Source organism: Salmo salar, chromosome ssa22 (genome assembly GCF_905237065.1).
Source record: "Salmo salar chromosome ssa22, Ssal_v3.1, whole genome shotgun sequence".
NCBI lineage: Eukaryota > Metazoa > Chordata > Actinopteri > Salmoniformes > Salmonidae > Salmo > Salmo salar.
In genome coordinates this window covers 31,842,120-31,861,600 of record NC_059463.1, presented here as the reverse complement: position 1 = coordinate 31,861,600, position 19,481 = coordinate 31,842,120, and the positions used below count along the sequence as shown (strand labels likewise).

The 19,481-nt window shown below is 42.8% G+C and overlaps 1 protein-coding gene across 3 annotated transcripts in view; it reads right to left on the bottom strand.

Annotated features, from left to right (window-relative positions):
• LOC106583173 (disco-interacting protein 2 homolog B-A) overlaps positions 1-19,481 on the bottom strand; it is a 73,245-nt gene that overhangs the window by 40,970 nt on the left and 12,794 nt on the right. For all 3 annotated transcript variants that reach the window (XM_045705286.1, XM_045705288.1, XM_045705287.1), the window contains exon 2: positions 667-738. In XM_045705286.1, coding sequence (XP_045561242.1) covers positions 667-738 — 72 coding nt within the window. The remainder of the gene's footprint in view (positions 1-666; positions 739-19,481) is intronic.

Sequence of the window (19,481 nt, the reverse complement as noted above, 5' to 3'; positions counted from 1 at the left end):
CATGAAAGAGCATGAGCTCTGCTTTGTTTTTTGCACAGGCTGCACACACTTCATCAGTCTCTCATTCACAATTTGAACGGGGACTTCAAACCAAATCAAATGTTATTGGTCACATACACATATTTAGCAGATGTTATTGCGGGTCAGATGTTATGTGACTAAGTCAGTTAGTGATGCTATGTTACATCACAAGATAAAGAGAGTATCGCACCTTCTCAAAGAGAAATCATCCTATAATCTGATACAATCTTACAAAATGTCATTAGGTTCTACATGTGCTTTTACAACATATAGTATTTTCATAAAATGTATAAAGATCTTTACAAAAGGGTTCCATCTAACGATAACAGATTATTATTAGATATGTTTTTTCCTTTATTTAACTAGGCAAGTCATTTAAGAACAAATTATTATTTACAATGACGGCCTACCCTGGCCAAACCCGGACAAAGCTGGGCCAATTGTGTGCCGCCCTATGGGTCTCCCAATCACAGTCCCTGGATTCAAACCAGATTTTTGTAAATAAACTAAAACCAGACAAAAAGAGTAGTTGGATATGGAAGGTATGTTCTCATAGTGTCACATGGATCAAATTCTATAAGTAGGAAAAGGGAAAAGAGGGGAGATGTTGTATCCAGGATAAGAGGATAGGTCAATGTTTCTTACCTGGTGTTTGCATGAAGAAGGGAAGCAGAAGTTTAGTCTTTTTCTTCTCATATCCCTTCTGAGTGATATCACCTGAGAAAGAAGAGATGTTTACTATTGTGTTCAAACAATCACAACATGCAACACACACACACACACACATTACTAGTTCCACAGACAGTACATATACATACAGTTCCTTCAGAAAGAATTCACACCCCTTGACTTATTCCACATTTTGTGGTGTTACCAAGTGTAATTAAAATTAATGGCATTGGAAAACCTCCCTGGTATTTGTCGTTGAATTTGTGCTTGAAATTCACTACTCGACTGAGGGACCTTACAGATAATTGTATGTGTGGGGTACAGAGATGAGGTAGTCATTAAAACATGATGTTAGACACCATTATTGAACAGTTAGTCCATACAACGTATTATCTGACTTGTTAAGCACATTTTTACTCCTGAACTTATTTAAGCTTGCCATAACAAAGGGGTTGAAGACATTTCAGATGTTCATTTTTAAAACATAATTCCACTTTGACATTATGGGGTATTCTGTGTAGATCAGTGACATAAAATACAAATTTAATCAATTTTAAATTCAGGCTGTAACACAAGAAAATGTGGAAAATTCCAAGGGGTGTGAATACTTTCTGAAGACACTGTAGGTTACTATGTGCACCAAACCTACAGTGGACAAATAGACTCATTTGAACAAAAATGAGCGTTTCATGACAAAATTGTAACCACTTCTTTCCAAACAACAGTGTGTTCTTTATTAAAAATGCAATTTCTACACTGGAGAAACTGTGTGTCGACTATGTGTTCATTTTGTTCATACTGTAGCACACACACACACACACACACACACACACACACACACACACACACACACACACACACACACACACACACACACACACACACACACACACACACACACACACTAGAATGTCCAACTTTGATGAAGAAATACTAGAATATTCCAACCAATCGCTTTTAGGATTAGTGGTTTTCTTTTCCTGTCTGAATTCTTCACATCTCAAAATCTGTTTGGGAAAAATATCTACAATATTAATACTTTAAGGCACTTTGATGGCAGTTCTTTTCCCACTTTTTTCCCCCGACTCTTATTCTCTGTGGATTACATAAAAATAATTCCAATTCAGGTTTTATTATGTCAGAACATTTGTCAACCGTATTTTCAAATAGCACCTGACAAATCGGGCAAACCCATAAACCCTGGAAGTAATGGTAAAGGCAAACCCATAAACCCTGGAAGTAATGGTAAAGGCATACCCATAAACACTGGAAGTAATGGTAAAGGCAAACCCATAAACACTGGAAGTAATGGTAAAGGCATACCCATAAACACTGGAAGTAATGGTAAAGGCAAACCCATAAACACTGGAAGTAATGGTAAAGGCAAACCCATAAACACTGGAAGTAATGGTAAAGGCAAACCCATAAACACTGGAAGTATTGGTAAAGGCAAACCCATAAACACTGGAAGTAATGGTAAAGGCAAACCCATAAACACTGGAAGTAATGGTAAAGGCAAACCCATAAACCCTGGAAGTAATGGTAAAGGCAAACCCATAAACACTGGAAGTAATGGTAAAGGCAAACCCATAAACACTGGAAGTAATGGTAAAGGCAAACGGGGTAAAAAACAGAATTGAACTGCCTGTAGTTGGATTCCCAATTCCCACATCAGACTTTAGCAACCCTGGTAATGACCCTCTATGCTCAACAAGGTGTGGTGTATTACCCATCTGTTCAAACACGGGCCTTTTATAAGTCACTTCCATTTGAGAGAGAGAGGGGGGACAGAGATTAAGCAAATGAAAGGAGGAATGAAAAGGGGGAAAAGGAAGAACAACAGAGATGACCAGAAAACAGTGATAGATTAAAGTAGCTAGCTACTAGTGCTTAGCGGCAGTGGTCTGACGGAGAGAAGGACAGATGGAAAGACATGAGCTGGATGATGAGTGTTGGTGTCACTCCAGTGGCAGGATGAGAGGAGGAAGTGGAGGGAGAGAGAGGACTAAATATGGAGACACATGGATGCCAGTGTAGGATGGTATGAATCAGAGATATACACAGAGAGTGAGGGGGAGGACAGAAGAGGAGAAGAGGGGAGAGATAAGGGAGAGGAAGAAAATGGAGGAGAAAGTGTGAAGGGGACTTAGGGGAGGAAAGGATGGGTACACAGAGGTGGATGAATGTAGAGTTGGGGTGATGGCAGGTTATAGTGAACATGTCTATTGTGTCTCAGACAGCTCTCTACTTTCTCGTTCTCTCTTTTTCTCACTCTCTCGCTCTCTCTTCCCTCTTGCCTGACTGAGTTCTCTGCCTGAGAATCTGGCCTTGAAGCAGAGCAGCCTCTCTGCCAACCGCCTCCGTAGGCACTGCTGCCACACACACACACACACACACGCACACACACACGCACGCACGCACACACACGCACGCACGCACGCACGCACACACCCACTCTCCCACGCATACACAATCCATCTGGAGTGCATTCACCTCGTTATCCCCCCTGTTGAACACAGATGATAAATATGCCCTCCCTCAAACCCTCTGTTCTACCTCCTCCCCACCTCCCTCCCTCCCCCTGTGAACAGCTGTTGAACGAACCCCTGACCGCCCTGCAGAGTCTGAGATAACATTTCAATAATGTTTCGATAAAGGCTGAGGGTTTCCGTTGTTTTACGGTTAGCTGAGATTACATTTCAATAACACTTCGATAAGGGCTGAGGGTTTAGAGTGTCTGACGGTTCACCTAATCTGAACGGGTGATCTCTTCATCTGAGGCCAGAAATGAGATTCCTGCTGGGTAGTATCATCTCGAAGAGCTCTCAACGGGCAGTGGACCTAAACCCAGATTACAGATTAGAAACCTGGCTGAGGAAAAGGCAGGAAATGCCAAGGTGAGTTTTAGATGTTCCAGTGGTCTCCTTCTATAGGAATTCTAAAGGGATTACAGGGCTTCTCCCTGAACAGACACAGTCCATAATATACACATAGGGATTCAGTATACAAATACGGACTCTAGTCTACACAGAGACACAGTTCAATAGGTCTATTTTATTTAGATGCACATTGAAACAGAGTAAATTACCCAAATGTAGGGATGCACCAACATGGACATTCTGGGACAGACAGTGGTACATGGTAACATGTTTCTACTTGATCACACAGCCAGTTCCTAAAGAAGAGCCAGCATCACGGTTTCCTAAAGCCACGTTGGTCTCTCTCCAGTCTCAAGTCCAGACAACACGACTGTTGAAGATTTAAGCTGGAATTCAACCGAAACTTCTAAATCAATAATGACGCAGTGTCTAAGTTCAAACTACTTCTGTGAACACACATTTCTTATTCTGGAAGCATCTACCTGGTAGTAGGTTTTACAGTGGCCAAAACCATTCTGTGATTTTATTTGACCATAAGGAAAATAGTTTCTATATAAATACAGCAATGCAGGTTTGATTGACGTCTAAAGCTTGGATTGAATTGGTACAGATATCCATCCAGGACATGCTACATTGCTTTTCAAACACACCTTAGACAGCACAGTAAGATAAAACATTATCTGCAACGATTGACTTCCAGCCCAAGTCTGTTGGTTTGCCTGGTGTATGATATCCCAACAGCTGCTGGTACCATTCTGGTCTCTCTCTATAGACAACATGGGTGTTGATGAAGACTTATGCTTCTTCTGCCTGGAGGGGGGATTAGATGTTTTATTCTATGGGGGAGAGATCAAAGCATCTCCCCCTCCTCACCCATACACCCCCTCTTCACTCCCCCCTTCCACACACGACACACACATTTGAATTGCATTGAGACTGTTCACTTTGTCTGCATAGCAATTAGCTAGGTCCCTCCTCTGTCTCTCTGTCTCTTCCTTTTCCCATTGTACTGTATCTCACTGTTTCACGGCAACACTGAGACATATCTAAACATATGCTGGTTGATAATATTCACTTATGACACAGGGTACGCACACACACACACACACACACACACACACACACACACACACACACACACACACACACACACACACACACACACACACACACACACACACACACACACACACACACACACACACACACACATATGGAAAAAACAGGGAGAGAGGATGAGGACGGGGATTCCCAGTCTATATCACTCACCATAATATACTGAACAAAAATATAAACGCAACATGTAAAGTGTTCTACTTTCTCGTTCTCTCTTTTTCTCACTCTAACTCTCTCTCTTTCATGAGCTGAAATAAAAGATCCCAGAAATGTTCCATACACACAAAAAAGCATATTCCTCTCAAATTTGTTTACATCCCTGAAGGTGAGCATTTCTCCTTTGCCAAGATAATCCAGCCAATTGACAGGTGTGGTATATCAAGGAGCTGTGCTGGGGACAATAAAAGGCCACTCTAAAATGTGCAGTTTTGTCACCCAACACAATGCCACAGATGGCTCAAGTTTTGAGGGATTTCTGTCTGTAATAAAGCCCTTTTGTAGGGAAAAACTAATTCCGATTGGCTGGGCCTGACCCATGGCTGCGCCCCTGCCCGGCAATATGAAATCCATAGATTAGGGCCTAATGAATTTATTTAAATTGACTGATTTCCTTCCATGAACTGTAACACAGTTTTAAATTATTGCATGTTGAATTTATATTTTTGTTCAGTAAACTACATCCATTTGTTTTGAGTTTTGTTGGAAGAGAAGGATTGAGGACTTGTAAACATTTAAATATAAACAGCATACCCATGTGGACACTAGACAACACGTTCACTGTATATTGACAACACACCCACATCTACAGAACTTCCATACAATTTCCTGTACAACTTAACTAGATCTAATAACATCAATGTATTATAAAGAGAGAGGAAGAATGTGCGATACAAAAGCAAGTACAGTGCCTTGCGAAAGTATTCGGCCCCCTTGAACTTTTCGACCTTTTGCCACATTTCAGGCTTCAAACATAAAGATATAAAACTGTATTTTTTTGTGAAGAATCAACAACAAGTGGGACACAATCATGAAATGGAATGAAATTTATTGGATATTTCAAACTTTTTTAACAAATAAAAAACTGAAAAATTGGGCGTGCAAAATTATTCAGCCCCTTTACTTTCAGTGCAGCAAACTCTCTCCAGAAGTTCAGTGAGGATCTCTGAATGATCCAATGTTGACCTAAATGACTAATGATCATAAATAGAATCCACCTGTGTGTAATCAAGTCTCCGTATAAATGCACCTGCTCTGTGATAGTCTCAGAGGTCCGTTTAAAGCGCAGAGAGCATCATGAAGAACAAGGAACACACCAGGCAGGTCCGAGATACTGTTGTGGAGAAGTTTAAAGCCGGATTTGGATACAAAAAGATTTCCCAAGCTTTAAACATCCCAAGGAGCACTGTGCAAGCGATAATATTGAAATGGAAGGAGTATCAGACCACTGCAAATCTACGAAGACCCGGCCGTCCCTCTAAATTTTCAGCTCATACAAGGAGAAGACGGATCAGAGATGCAGCCAAGAGGCCCATGATCACTCTGGATGAACTGCAGAGATCTACAGCTGAGGTGGGAGACTCTGTCCATAGGTCAACAATCAGTCGTATACTGCACAAATCTGGCCTTTATGGAAGAGTGGCAAGAAGAAAGCCATTTCTTAAAGATATCCATAAAAAGTGTCATTTAAAGTTTGCCACTAGCCACCTGGGAGACACACCAAACATGTGGAAGAAGGTGCTCTGGTCAGATGAAACCAAAATCAAACTTTTTGGCAACAATGCAAAACGTTATGTTTGGCGTAAAAGCAACACAGCTCATCACCCTGAACACACCATCCCCACTGTCAAACATGGTGGTGGCAGCATCATGGTTTGGGCCTGCTTTTCTTCAGCAGGGGCAGGGAAGATGGTTAAAATTGATGGGAAGATGGATGGAGCAAAATACAGGACCATTCTGGAAGAAAACCTGATGGAGTCTGCAAAAGACCTGAGACTGGGACGGAGATTTGTCTTCCAACAAGACAATGATCCAAAACATAAAGCAAAATCTACAATGGAATGGTTCACAAATAAACATATCCAGGTGTTAGAATGGCCAAGTCAAAGTCCGGACCTGAATCCAATCGAGAATCTGTGGAAAGAACTGAAAACTGCTGTTCACAAACGCTCTCCATCAAACCTCACTGAGCTCGAGCTGTTTTGCAAGGAGGAATGGGCGAAAATTTCAGTCTCTCGATGTGCAAAACTGATAGAGACATACCCCAAGCGACTTACAGCTGTAATTGCAGCAAAAGGTGGCGCTACAAAGTATTAACTTAAGGGGGCTGAATAATTTTGCACTGACAATTTTTCCGTTTTTTATTTGTTAAAAAGGTTTGAAATATCCAATAAATTTCATTCCACTTCATAATTGTGTCCCACTTGTTGTTGATTCTTCACAAAAAAATGCAGTTTTATATCTTTATGTTTGAAGCCTGAAATGTGGCAAAAGGTCGAAAAGTTCAAGGGGGCCGAATACTTTCGCAAGGCACTGTACAGCGGAAATCATGTCACAGCAGACAGAGGCTTGATCTCACTGATATGACCGCAGACAAGTGATGATGAGTAGGAACCTGGACACAAGATGACATACAGCGCCTTTGGAAAGTATTCGGACCCCTTGACTTTTTCCACATTTTGATACTTGACAGCCTCATACTAACATTTATTAAATTGTTTTTTTCCCCCTCTTCAACCTACACAAAATACCCCATAATGACAAAGCAAAAACAGGTTTATAAATTTTTGCAAATTTATAATAAAAAAATGAAGTAAATATCACATTTACATAAGTATTCAGACCCTTTACTCAGTACTTTGTATAAGCACCTTTGGAAGAGATTACAGCCGAGTCTTCTTGGGTGTGATGCTACAAGATTGGCACACCTGTATTTGGGGAGTTTCTGCCATTCTTCTCTGCAGATCCTCTCAAGTTCTGTCAGGTTGGATGGGGAGTGTTGCTGCACAGCTATTTTCAGGTCTCTCCAGAACTGTTCGATCGGGTTCATGTCCGGGCTCTGGCTGGGCCACTCAAGGACATTCAGACACTTGTCCCGAAGCCACTCCTGCGTTGTCTTGGCTGTGTGCTTAGGGTCGTTGCCCTGTTGGAAGGTAAACCTTCGTCCCAGTCTGAGGTCCGGAGAGCTCTGGAGCAGGTTTTCATCAAGGATCGCTCTGTACTTTGCTCCATTCATTTTTGCCTCAATCCTGACTAGTCTCCCAGTAACTGCCGCTGAAAAACATCCCCACAGCATGATGCTACCACCACCATGCTTCACCGTACGGATGGTGCCAGGTTTCCTTGAGATGTAACGCTTGGTTTTCAGTCCAATCTTCGATTCATCAGAGCACAGATTCTTGTTTTCATGATCTGAGAGTCTTTAGGTGCCTTTTGGCAAACTCCAAGCGGGCTGTCATGGGCTGTCATGCGCCCAGGAGTGGCTTTACTGAGGAGTGGTTCTGTCTGGCCACTCTACCATAAATTGGTGGAGTGCTGCAGAGATGGTTGTCCTTCTGGAAGGTTCTCCCATCTCCACAGAGCAGCAGAGGGCGTATTGCTTAGTCTTGGTCAGGATGTGGCAGGTGGTTTGTGTTTATTTAATGTTGTGTTGGTGATTGGGACTTCCAATTGAAGGCAGGTGTGTATAGTTGCCTTTGATTGGAAGTCCTATATAGGTGTGTGTGTTTGTCTTTGGGGTTGTGGGGAATTGTTCTTGCACTGGGGGGGGGGTGTGTAGCACAAGAACCGTCGGTGATGGTGGCCACCCTCCCTTCCTTCCCTTTAGTTTGGGATTATTTTTGTTTTGGGGTTTATTTTTGGAGGGGGGGGGTACTGTCACGTCCTGACCAGTAAAAGGGGTTGTTTGTTATTATAGTTCGGTCAGGGCGTGGCAGGGGGTGTTTGTTTAGTGTGTTTCGGGGGTTTTTGGGCAATGTTCTATGTTAGAAATGTTCTATGTCTGTGTCTATTTATTCTATTTCTATGCTTAGTTTATTGGGTTGACCTTCAATTGGAGGCAGCTGTTCCTCGTTGCCTCTAATTGAAGGTCTTATTTATAGGGGTGTTTGTTCATTGGGATTTGTGGGTAGTTGTTTCTCCATATAGTCATTTGTCCTTACGGGACTGTTTTTCGTTGTTGTTTTGTTCAAGTGTTTTGTTTCGTTTATTTAATAAATAAGAAGATGCGCATACACATTCCCGCTGCGTTTTGGTCTAATCCATACGACGATCGTGACAATAACAAGTATCCTGTTTCAGGCTCAATGTATAGACAAATTCCTCCCATGTCTCTGAGCCATTGATCATTAATTCCCTATTACAGAAAAAACATTATTTCCATTGATTGTTAATTCATTCTTGACCTTTAGTCCTCTGCGTTGTGTATTTATCTTCTAAATATTCTTACAGAACCAACCAACCGCATCCCTACTGATCCTTCCTACCCTGTTCTATTCGCCTCTACTCTGCCAAAAGATACCCCACACACATCACCCTCCACTGAGCCAACCACACCTATGTCTGACCTCCTGCTCCTCAACCCTCTCTCCCAACAGGCCTGTCTGTATGACTGTCTGTCCTGACCCCCTACCCTGCCATGACTCACTCTCAACTGTGTTTTAAAGATGTATTTTCCTTTTCCTCTCTCTCCCCATACACACACTGGTTTCCTGTCTCTGAGGATGATGTCATGTTCTCCAGTGCTCAATCTTCTGTCCTTTGACATCGTTTCCTGTAGAGCTGTGAGAGCAGCCCTAACACAAGCACACACACACACACACACACACACACACACACACACACACACACACACACACACACACACACACACACACACACACACACACACACACACACACACACACACACACACACACGATATCCAGAATTGCACAAAAAGTACTCATTGACAAAACACTATCTTCAGCAACAAAGAATCCTGAGCAAACACACGAAGACACACAAACAGCAATGCTTGACTCTGTTTTGATTCACCACTCCTTTTCCATTGAGGTTTCTGTCTCTAGAGGAAGTGCTTCCCTCTCAGTAACAGCAGCAGGGTGTGTCCACACAGGTAAAGACAGGTGACTCATGTTACACACTACACACTAATGACACACTGCTCCTGGGTGGGGAAAAACATTCACACACGCACACACACACTGTCGGGGAGTTCATGAACAAAGAAATGGTTTCATGCTGCCATTGACTTAACAGCAAGACAGTGTATACAGGGAACTGGGAGCAGACTGACACTGCAGTAAAAAAGGTGAATTACCCCCTGTCCCCCTCCCCCTCTCCCTCCACTCCTCCTTCCTCCTCCTCCTCTCTCTCCCTCCCTCTCCTCTCTCCCTCAGTCAGTGGAAGACAACAGTGGTCGGCGAGGCCCAACAGACTCATAGCACCTGTGTTACAGAGGCTCCTGTCCTGCTCCTCTTACTTCAATACCTTATCACAATGACAGGCTGACACACTGCACTCCACCCACCCTGGTGCTCTGCTCTGTCATCACAAACACACACACACACACTCCAAGCCCAACGAACCTCCTTCACAGACGATATTACACACACACACACACACTCCAAGCCCAATGAACCTCCTTCACAGACGATATTACACACACACACACACTCCAAGCCCAACGAACCTCCTTCACAGACGATATTACACACACACACACTCCAAGCCCAACGAACCTCCTTCACAGACGATATTACACACACACACACTCCAAGCCCAACGAACCTCCTTCACAGACGATATTACACACACACACACTCCAAGCCCAACGAACCTCCTTTACAGACGATATTACACACACACACACTCCAAGCCCAACGAACCTCCTTTACAGACGATATTACACACACACACACTCCAAGCCCAACGAACCTCCTTCACAGACGATATCACACACACACACACACACACTCCAAGCCCAACGAATTTCCTTCACAGACGATATTACACACACACACACACACACACACACTCCAAGCCCAACGAATCTCCTTCACAGACGATATTACACACACACACACATGCGCACGCACACATATACACAGACACTACATACTGTTATTACTCATGCTTTTAAAACACAACCCACTAATGACTGGTTTTGGACAGGATGTCCAAAATAACTACCCTGTTACATCCTTAGGGAACCTGGGAGTGTGTCTTTTCCTCCTCCCTCCCTCCCTCCTTCCCTCCCTCGCCTACTTCCATGGCTCAAATGCATAGCAATGGGTGTGTGGAGTAGATAGAGAGTGTCCTTACTTTAGGCCTTTCCTGATCCAGATGCAGTTTTAGTTCTGTATTTCATAATAGTTTAGGTTGAGTTTGAGGGTGAGAAGAGCTCTTAAGGGAACCCTTTCTCTCCCCTCTGTGATCATCATATGCTTCTTCTATAATAATAGATGTAAAAGCTTAGCAGCACATTGGATTGTGTTACTGTGGTTTTGGCTGATAATGTGGCATATGGGCGTTGTAATCTTCTGAGGGTATAAGCTTTCTAATAAAAAACATACACATCCAAGATTGGGGGGGGGTCCACCGTGTCCATGGCAACACTGCAACCGTGGTGTCCAAGCCTCCCACCAACCCTTTTTCACCCCGGAGTGTTAGTGTGTGTGTGGTATGGGGTGATCATCAGTGTCCACACCTCAGGCAAGACTGTCTGACTATAATCGCCAATATGCCAAGCCAGTGGTTGATCTGTGTGTAGCAGCATTCTTCATGCCATGCACTGTATGAGACTGCTAATGCTAAGTCATGCTATAGGCCTACAACACTAAACTAATGCCATGTAGGCCTACAATTCACACTGTCAAGTACTGAAAAGACTGTATACTGTAAAGACTAATGGTGCGATACAAACATTAGCTAATGCTAACAGGCACAGTAGGCTTATTGATATGTGAGTCTAATGGATCTGCAGACTCACTCAGTGTACTGCGGCAGAATCCACTCAGCTCTGTTCAATAATTCAGAGTGCACCACAGTGACCTGGGCTCATGGCTAACGCTAACACTAACACTACTCTCTTATCTCTCTCGCTCTCTCTTTAATGGAAATATATCAGACAGCCACAGGAGGAGGACAAGATAATAAATTGTGATACTGTAGTAATAAGTTAGTAGTAGGGCTAGTTAGTAACTATGTAATAACGTATTCACAACATAACATCTACCACATGAAGTATAGCTATTGGCATGGGAAGGGTCTGTCTGTGGGGCAAACAATGGTTGAGGTTGACCCTAAACTTGAATGTAGGCCTAGATTAGGATCAGGACTCTGAACTTGACAGTGGATCTCCCTCTTGTCTTGAAAGTGGATTATAAGTGTGAGTCTAGCGTGAAAGTGGAGACTGGAGTGGAGGAGCCAGTCTGTGTCAAATCAAATTGTATTTGTCACATGCGCCGAATACAACAGGTTTAGACTTTACAGTGAAATGCTTATTTACGAGCCCTTTCCCATCAATGCAGAGTTAAAAAACAAAATAAAAAAAGGAAATAGTAACACAATAAAATAACAAGGCTATATACAAAGAGTACCGGTACTGAGTCAATGTGCAGGGGTACGAGGTAGTTGAGGTAATACAGTATGTACATGTAGGTAGGGGTAAAAGTGACTAGGCAATCAGGATATATAATAAACAGAGTAGCAGCAGCATATGTGAAGAGTGTGAAAGAGTGTGGAAGTGTGTCTGTGTGTGAGTGTCGTCAACATCCACGCGTGTGTGTTTTGTGTGTGTGAGTGTATGCAGTGTGTGAATGTGTCCAGTGAATGTGCATACAGTCAGTGCAAGAGAGTCATTGCAAAAAAAGAGGGACAAGCGGTGATGCAGCCAGTCAAGATGCTCTCAATGGTGCATTGTAGAACTTTTTGAGGATCTGAGGGCCCATGCCTAATCTTTTCAGCCTCCTGTGGGGGAAGAGGCATTGTTGTGCCCTCCTACGACTGTGTTGGTGTATTTGGACCATGATAGGTCCTAAGTGACGTGGACACCGAGGAACTTGAAGCTCTCAACCCGCTCCACTACAGCCCTGTCGATATGAATGGGGGCGTGCTCGGCCCTCTGTTTCCTGTAGTCAGCTCTTTTGTCTTGTGTGTGTGTGTGTGTGTGTGTGTGTGTGTGTGTGTGCATAGCAATGGAGAAAACGGAGCAGCAGCATCCCCACTTTCAAAATAGGGGTGCGAACGTATGTTTTCGCACTCCCACTTTTTTACCAGAAAAGTATCATCATCCATTAGGTATATAGTCATTTTCGAGGATTAGTAATGTTTTGAAGTAGTCTGTATTAAAATAGATATGTTAATTTTATATAATAATTAACAGATTGCATTGTGCAATGAATGGTTTATCCCACTGGAAAGTTTGCTTCCCAAACCAAGCCAAGCATCATACAGTTCTTCTGCCGACTGAAGTCAGCTTTCAGGAGCCTGGCCCGCCACAAGGAGTCGCTAGAGCATGATGGAACAAGGAAATCCCGGCTGGCCAAACACTCCCCTAACCCGGACAATGCTGGGCCAATTGTGCGCAGCCTCATGGGTCTCCTGGTCGACTGTGACACAGCCTGGGATCGAACGCGGGTCTGTAGTGACGCCTCAAGTACTGCGATGCAGTGCCTTAGACCACTGCGCCATTCGGGAGGCCTAGCTGCAGTTTTTGGAATAATTGCATCCTTTATATTTACCACTTGTTTTACTTGCAAACCATTAGTGCCATTTAGAATTGGTTAGCCTAGGGCTAGTCTATCACCCCCTAAACATAGACAGGTTCCACACTGAAAACATGCATCAACATTACATTTTAGTCATTTAGCAGACGCTCTTATCCAGAGCGACTTACAGTAGTAAATGTATACATTTCATACATTTATTTATTTATTTTTTCCCGTACTGGTCCCCCGTGGGAATCGAACCCACAACCCTGGCGTTGCAAACACCATGCTCTACCAACTGAGCCACACGGGACCCTAATAGCAGCAGTCACTGACCCCATCATGACCCTGCAACATTTTTGTTACATTCACACGGGACCACACGGGACCTAACATTAGTTTGATAAAGACAAAGAGCATATTTTCATTAGAATCATTAAGCATAGGCCTACTCACCAAACAGATGGTGTGGCCATAATTCATCCCCATGCAGTGTTCAATGTGGAATTGTTAATCCATATAGAAAATTCCAAAAACAGGCAGAATAAATCCCATAATGACAAAGTGAAACATGTTTTTAGAAATCTTTGCTAATTTATTGAAAATGAAATAAATAAATATCTCATTAACATAAGTATTCAAACCCCAGAGTCAATACTTTGTAGAAGCTCATTTGGCAGCTATTACAGGTGTGAATCTTTCTGGGTAAGTCTCTAAAAGCTTTCCACACCTGGATTGTGCAACATTTGACCATTATTCTTTTCAAAATTCTTCAAGCTCTGTCAAGTTGGTTGTTGATTATTGCTAGACAACTCTTTTCAAGTCTTGCCATAGAGTTTCAAGTAGATTTAAGTCAAAACTGTAACTTGAACATTCAGGAACATTCAGTGTCGTCTTGGTAAGCAACTCCACTGTAGATTTGGCCTGCCTTGTGTTTTAAATTATTGTCCTGCTGAAAGGTGAATTAGTCTCCCAGTGTCTGGTGGAAAGCAGACTGAACCAGGTTTTCCTCTTGGATTTTGCCTGTGCTTAGCATTTCTCTTTTATCCTGAAAAACTCCCCAGTCCTTAACTATTACAAGCTTACCCATAACATGATGCAGCCACCAGTATGCTTGAAAATATGGAGAGAGGTAAACAGTAATGTGTTGGATTGGATTTGCCCCAAAGATAACACTTTGTATTCAGGACAAAAAGTTCATTGCTTTGCCTTGTTGCAAACAGGATGCAAGTTTTGGAATATTTTTATTCTGTACAGTCTTCCTTCTTTTCACTCTGTCAATTACGTTAGTATTGTGTCGTAACTACAATGTTGATGATCCACCCTCAGTTTTTTCCTTTCACAGCCATTAAACTCATGGTGAAATCCCTGAGCGATTTCCTTCCTCTCCGGCAACTGAGTTAGGAAGGATGCCTGTATCTTTGTAGTGACTGGGTGTATTGATACACCATTCAAGGTGTAATTAATAACTTCACCATGCTCAAAGGGATATTCAATGTCAGTTCTTTATTTATTTATACCCATCTACCAATAGGTGCCCTTCTTTGTGAGGTATTGGAAAACCTCAGTGGTCTTTATGGGCTGAATCTGTGTTGGAAATTCACTGCTTGACTGACCTTCCAGATAATTGTATGTGTGGGGTACAGAGATGAGGTAGTCATTCAAAAATCATGTTAAACACTATTACTGCACACAGAGTGAGTCCATGCAACTTATGTGACTTGTTCAGCAAATTTTTCCTCCTGAACTTATTTAGGGTTGCATTAATTAACAAGGGATTGAATACTTATTGAATCAAGACATTTCAGCTTTTCATTAAAAAAAAAAGCTCTGATGAAGGCCGTGAGGCCGATACCTAAAGCTTATTAAAGAGCAGTGATACTATTAAGAACAGCATGTGGGTTTCTTCTTTTTTCTCAGCTTTTCATTTTTAATAAAATTTGAAAACATTTCTAAAAACATGATTCCTCTCTCTTTAACATTATGGGTTATTGTGTGTAGGCAGTGATACAAAAAAATCTATTTAATCCATTTTAAATTCAGGCTATAACACAACACAATTTGGAAAAAGTCAAGGGGTGTGAATACTTTCTGAAGGCGCTGTAGGTGCGTCTTGACTGTAATAAGGGCTCGGGAAATAAGAGGGTCTTGTCTGCTAAATGAACAAAACAAGGCTGTGCCACTGCACAGCCATAGGCTTCTGCAAGCAAGCGCCACTGCTGAGGTTACTGCTTTTCTGAAGATTGTTTTTACCGATATAATATAACCAGTATTACGGTTTCAATAAATCTATCTGAAATGGCACTTGCTTTTTTATTGACTTAATATACAAGACATTAAGAACACCTTCTCTTTCTATGACATAGACTGACCATGTGAATCCATGGGAAACTATGATCCATTACTGCTGTCACTTGTTAAATCCACCTCTATCAGTGTAGATGAAGGGGAGGAGACAAATTAATCAAGGCTTTTTAAGCCTTGAGACATTTGAGACATGGATTGTGTATGTGTGCCATTCAGAGGGTGAATGGGCAAGACAAAAAATGTAAGTGCCTTTGAACAGGGTATGGTAGTAGGTGCCAGGCACACCGGTTTTTGTCATGAACTAAAACTCTGCTGGGTTTCACACACCAGTTTCCTGTGTGTATCAAGAATGGTCCACCACCCAAAGAACATCCAGCCAACTTAACACAACTGTGGGAAGCATTGGATTCAACATAGACCAGCATCCCTGTGGAACGCTTTTGACACCTTGTAGAGTCCATGCCCGACAAATTGAGGCTGTTCTGAGGGCAAAGGGGGTGGTGCAACTCAATATTAGGAAGGTGTTCCTAATGTTTGGTATACTCAGTGTATATGGGGAGTTAGGATTTTTTTTGCAGTTAGGATTTGTTCTGTGTAATGGTTATGATAAATTAGGCATTGTTATGCTCTATTAGCATATAGATAAACGCAAACATATTTTTTTCTGGACTTGCGTTCTGAAAATAGATGTTTGTTTTCATCCGAATACTCGAGTTCAATGTAAACCTACAACATTTTTTTGTGTTTTGTTGATATGGATTCCCCCTGTAAAGAAAGTGTAGAATTGCAGGAAATGGTTTCAAAAATGTTTCATTAAATTTGTTTGCACCCCACTTTCAGACAGAGTCAGGCGCCCATGTGCGTGTGTGTGCATGCGAGCGTGTGTATGCAATTCAACTAGAGAGCCTGCCTCACCCCTGTGGGCTTCCATAGACACATCTGAATTATTCACTCTCCTTACAGCCACAGAGCAAAAGCCTAGCACCCCGGGGAGGCCTGGGAACCATAGGAAACTACTCAGACACCCCACAAAGAGTGTGTGTGTGTGCAGAACAAGGAGATAAATAGTGTGTGTCTCTGTGTGTGTGTGTGTGTGTTTTATAGTGTTTCTGGGAGCGTGAGATGCATGCTATTATGTAACACAAATGCTTAATTTCCAAAACAGAGAACTCCTCTGGACATTTCAAACCGTTTTTCCACAATAGGTACAACACACTGATTGTAGAGCTGTCCTTCCTTCTCCATTTGGCGTTTGGCTGGAGATCAGTGCACAGCTCCTGTCACAGTTAATGAGCTTTTCAATGGATAGGCTAAAGAAGCTTCCTGCAGTGTGTGTCTGTGGCCAACACAGTGAGGGCACTGACGCAGAAGCTACATTTACGTTACATTCCACCGATATATGAGAGAGAGAGAGAGAGAGAGAGAGAGATGGAGAGAAAAGTTTAGAGAAAAAGAAAGAGAAAAAGAGAGAGAGAGATCCCCAGCAGCAGTGCTGGCTCACTGTGACTCAGAGGGCTAAATGAGCCAGGCGTTTTGCCTCTTGATGCTCTGTGACCTAGATTGGGAGACTCAGGCACGGAGTGAGTAATCTCTCTCTCTTTTCCCCTCTTCTCTCCTCTTTTCCCCTCTCTCTCCTCTCCTCTCCTCTCCTCTCCTCTCCTCTCCTCTCCTCTCCTCTCCTCTCCTCTCCTCTCCTCTCCTCTCCTCTCCTCTCCTCTCCTCTCCTCTCCTCTCCTCTCCTCTCAATTCAATTCAATGGGCTTTATTGGCATGGGAAACATATGTTAACATTGCCAAAGCAAGTGAGGTAGATATATACAAAAGTGAAATAAACAATAAATATTAACAGTAAACATTACACTCACAGAAGTTTCAAAAGAATAAAGACATTACAAATGTCATATTATGTCTATATACAGTGTTGTAACGATATACAAATGGTTAAACTACAAAAGGGAAAATAAATAAGCATAAATATGGGTTGTATTTACAATGGTGTTTGTTCTTCACTGGTTGACCTTTTCTTGTGGCAACAGGTCACAAATCTTGCTGCAGTGATGGTACACTGTGGTATTTCACCCAGTAGATATGGGAGTTTATCAAAACCGGGTTTGTTTTCTAATTCTTTGTGGATCTGTGTAATCTGAGGGAAATATGTGTCTCTAATATGGTCATACATTGGGCAGGAGGTTAGGAAGTGCAGCTCAGTTTCCACCTAATTTTGAGGGCAGTGTGCACATAGCCTGTCTTCTCTTGAGAGCAAGGTCTGCCTACGTCGGCCTTTCTCAATTGCAAGGCTAAGCTCACTGAGTCTGTACATAGTCAAAGATTTACTTAAGTTTGGGTCTCTCCCTCTCTCTCCCTCGCTCCCTCTCCCGCTCTCCCCCTCTCTCGCTCTCTCCCGCTCTCTGTCTCTCTCCCGCTCTCTGTCTCTCTCCCGCTCTCTGTCTCTCTCCCGCTCTCTGTCTCTCTCCCACTCTCCACTCAGCATGGAACAGGCTGCTGTGCTGAAAACCCTGCCTCTCCTCCCACAGCAACACAGACAGAACACACACAAACACATATACAGATGACTGGACAAACACACACTAGACACTAGAGTCCACACTGGGACAGAGACAGGGCCCAGAGCAAAGCCAAAGGGGAGTCATATCCACTCAGCTCTTATCAGAGCATTATACCACTTACACCATACTATAATACTATTATACACACAGGCCTTGGAGACCAGACAGGGGGACACCAAAACCAGGCAAAGGGGCACACATTGTCTGTGTGTGTGTGCGCACACGCACGCACGCACACACACAGTTAATTTGAGAAGCTTAAAAACACACAAAGGATTGTGGTTGAGTGTTCTAAATTCCAGCCGAGCTCCCAGCCACCATGGCTTTGATCCTCTCAATGGCTCCCATTGTGTCCACAGTCACCGGGGTTAGAGCTAGGTGGAGGAAAACTTAACACACACACACAATGCTCCACCACTACTGACACACACACACACAATGCACCACAACTACTGATGCTAAAATATGCTGATGGTGCATATTTCCTGTATTTGTTGCCATGGCAGTCCTGTCTTTGGCACAGAGTGACAACAATGGGCTGATTATTAGAAATGTAAAGGATATGCATGAGAAACTTTAAGAAGACTGCTACTACTCCATACAATGTACTATTACTGACAATCCAATAAAATGGATTATGATGTGTTTTGGTGCATAATACTGATGAAGTACTCCCCAAAACATAGATCATAGAGAATAGGCTATGTGCTTACAGTACCAGCTTTGACATGAGTGGGGCAGACTGTTGGATGTTCAGTACAGTGTCGTCCTCCCTTCACCGCTGTGACAGAGATGAGTGATGGCCACACTGGGGGTTTCGAGTTTCTATTGAGTCACTGTGCTGCTGAAGTCTTAACTGACTCTTGTTAACCACTAAAGTTACAGTTATACTACAACCACTAGCAGCCTGATGGAACTACAAACATGGCCACTCTGGTCCGGCCATCTGATCATGGCTCAGTGTGGTTGGAGTTGAGAGAGCATTCTCCTTGTGGTAAATCAATCAATGGATGTTGTGCTGCTGGAGCTCAAAATGGAGCCTGTGTGAGTGTCAGTGGACTAGCTGAGGGCTACAAGGCTGAAGGGAAGGAGTAAACACCTCATACTGGAGCCAGAACACAACAGTTCCAGGTTATTTCAACACTCATTATTCAAAGTACTACGTATGCTAATAAATATGTATCTAGGATACATTTTAATAAGGTAAAAACCTGTAA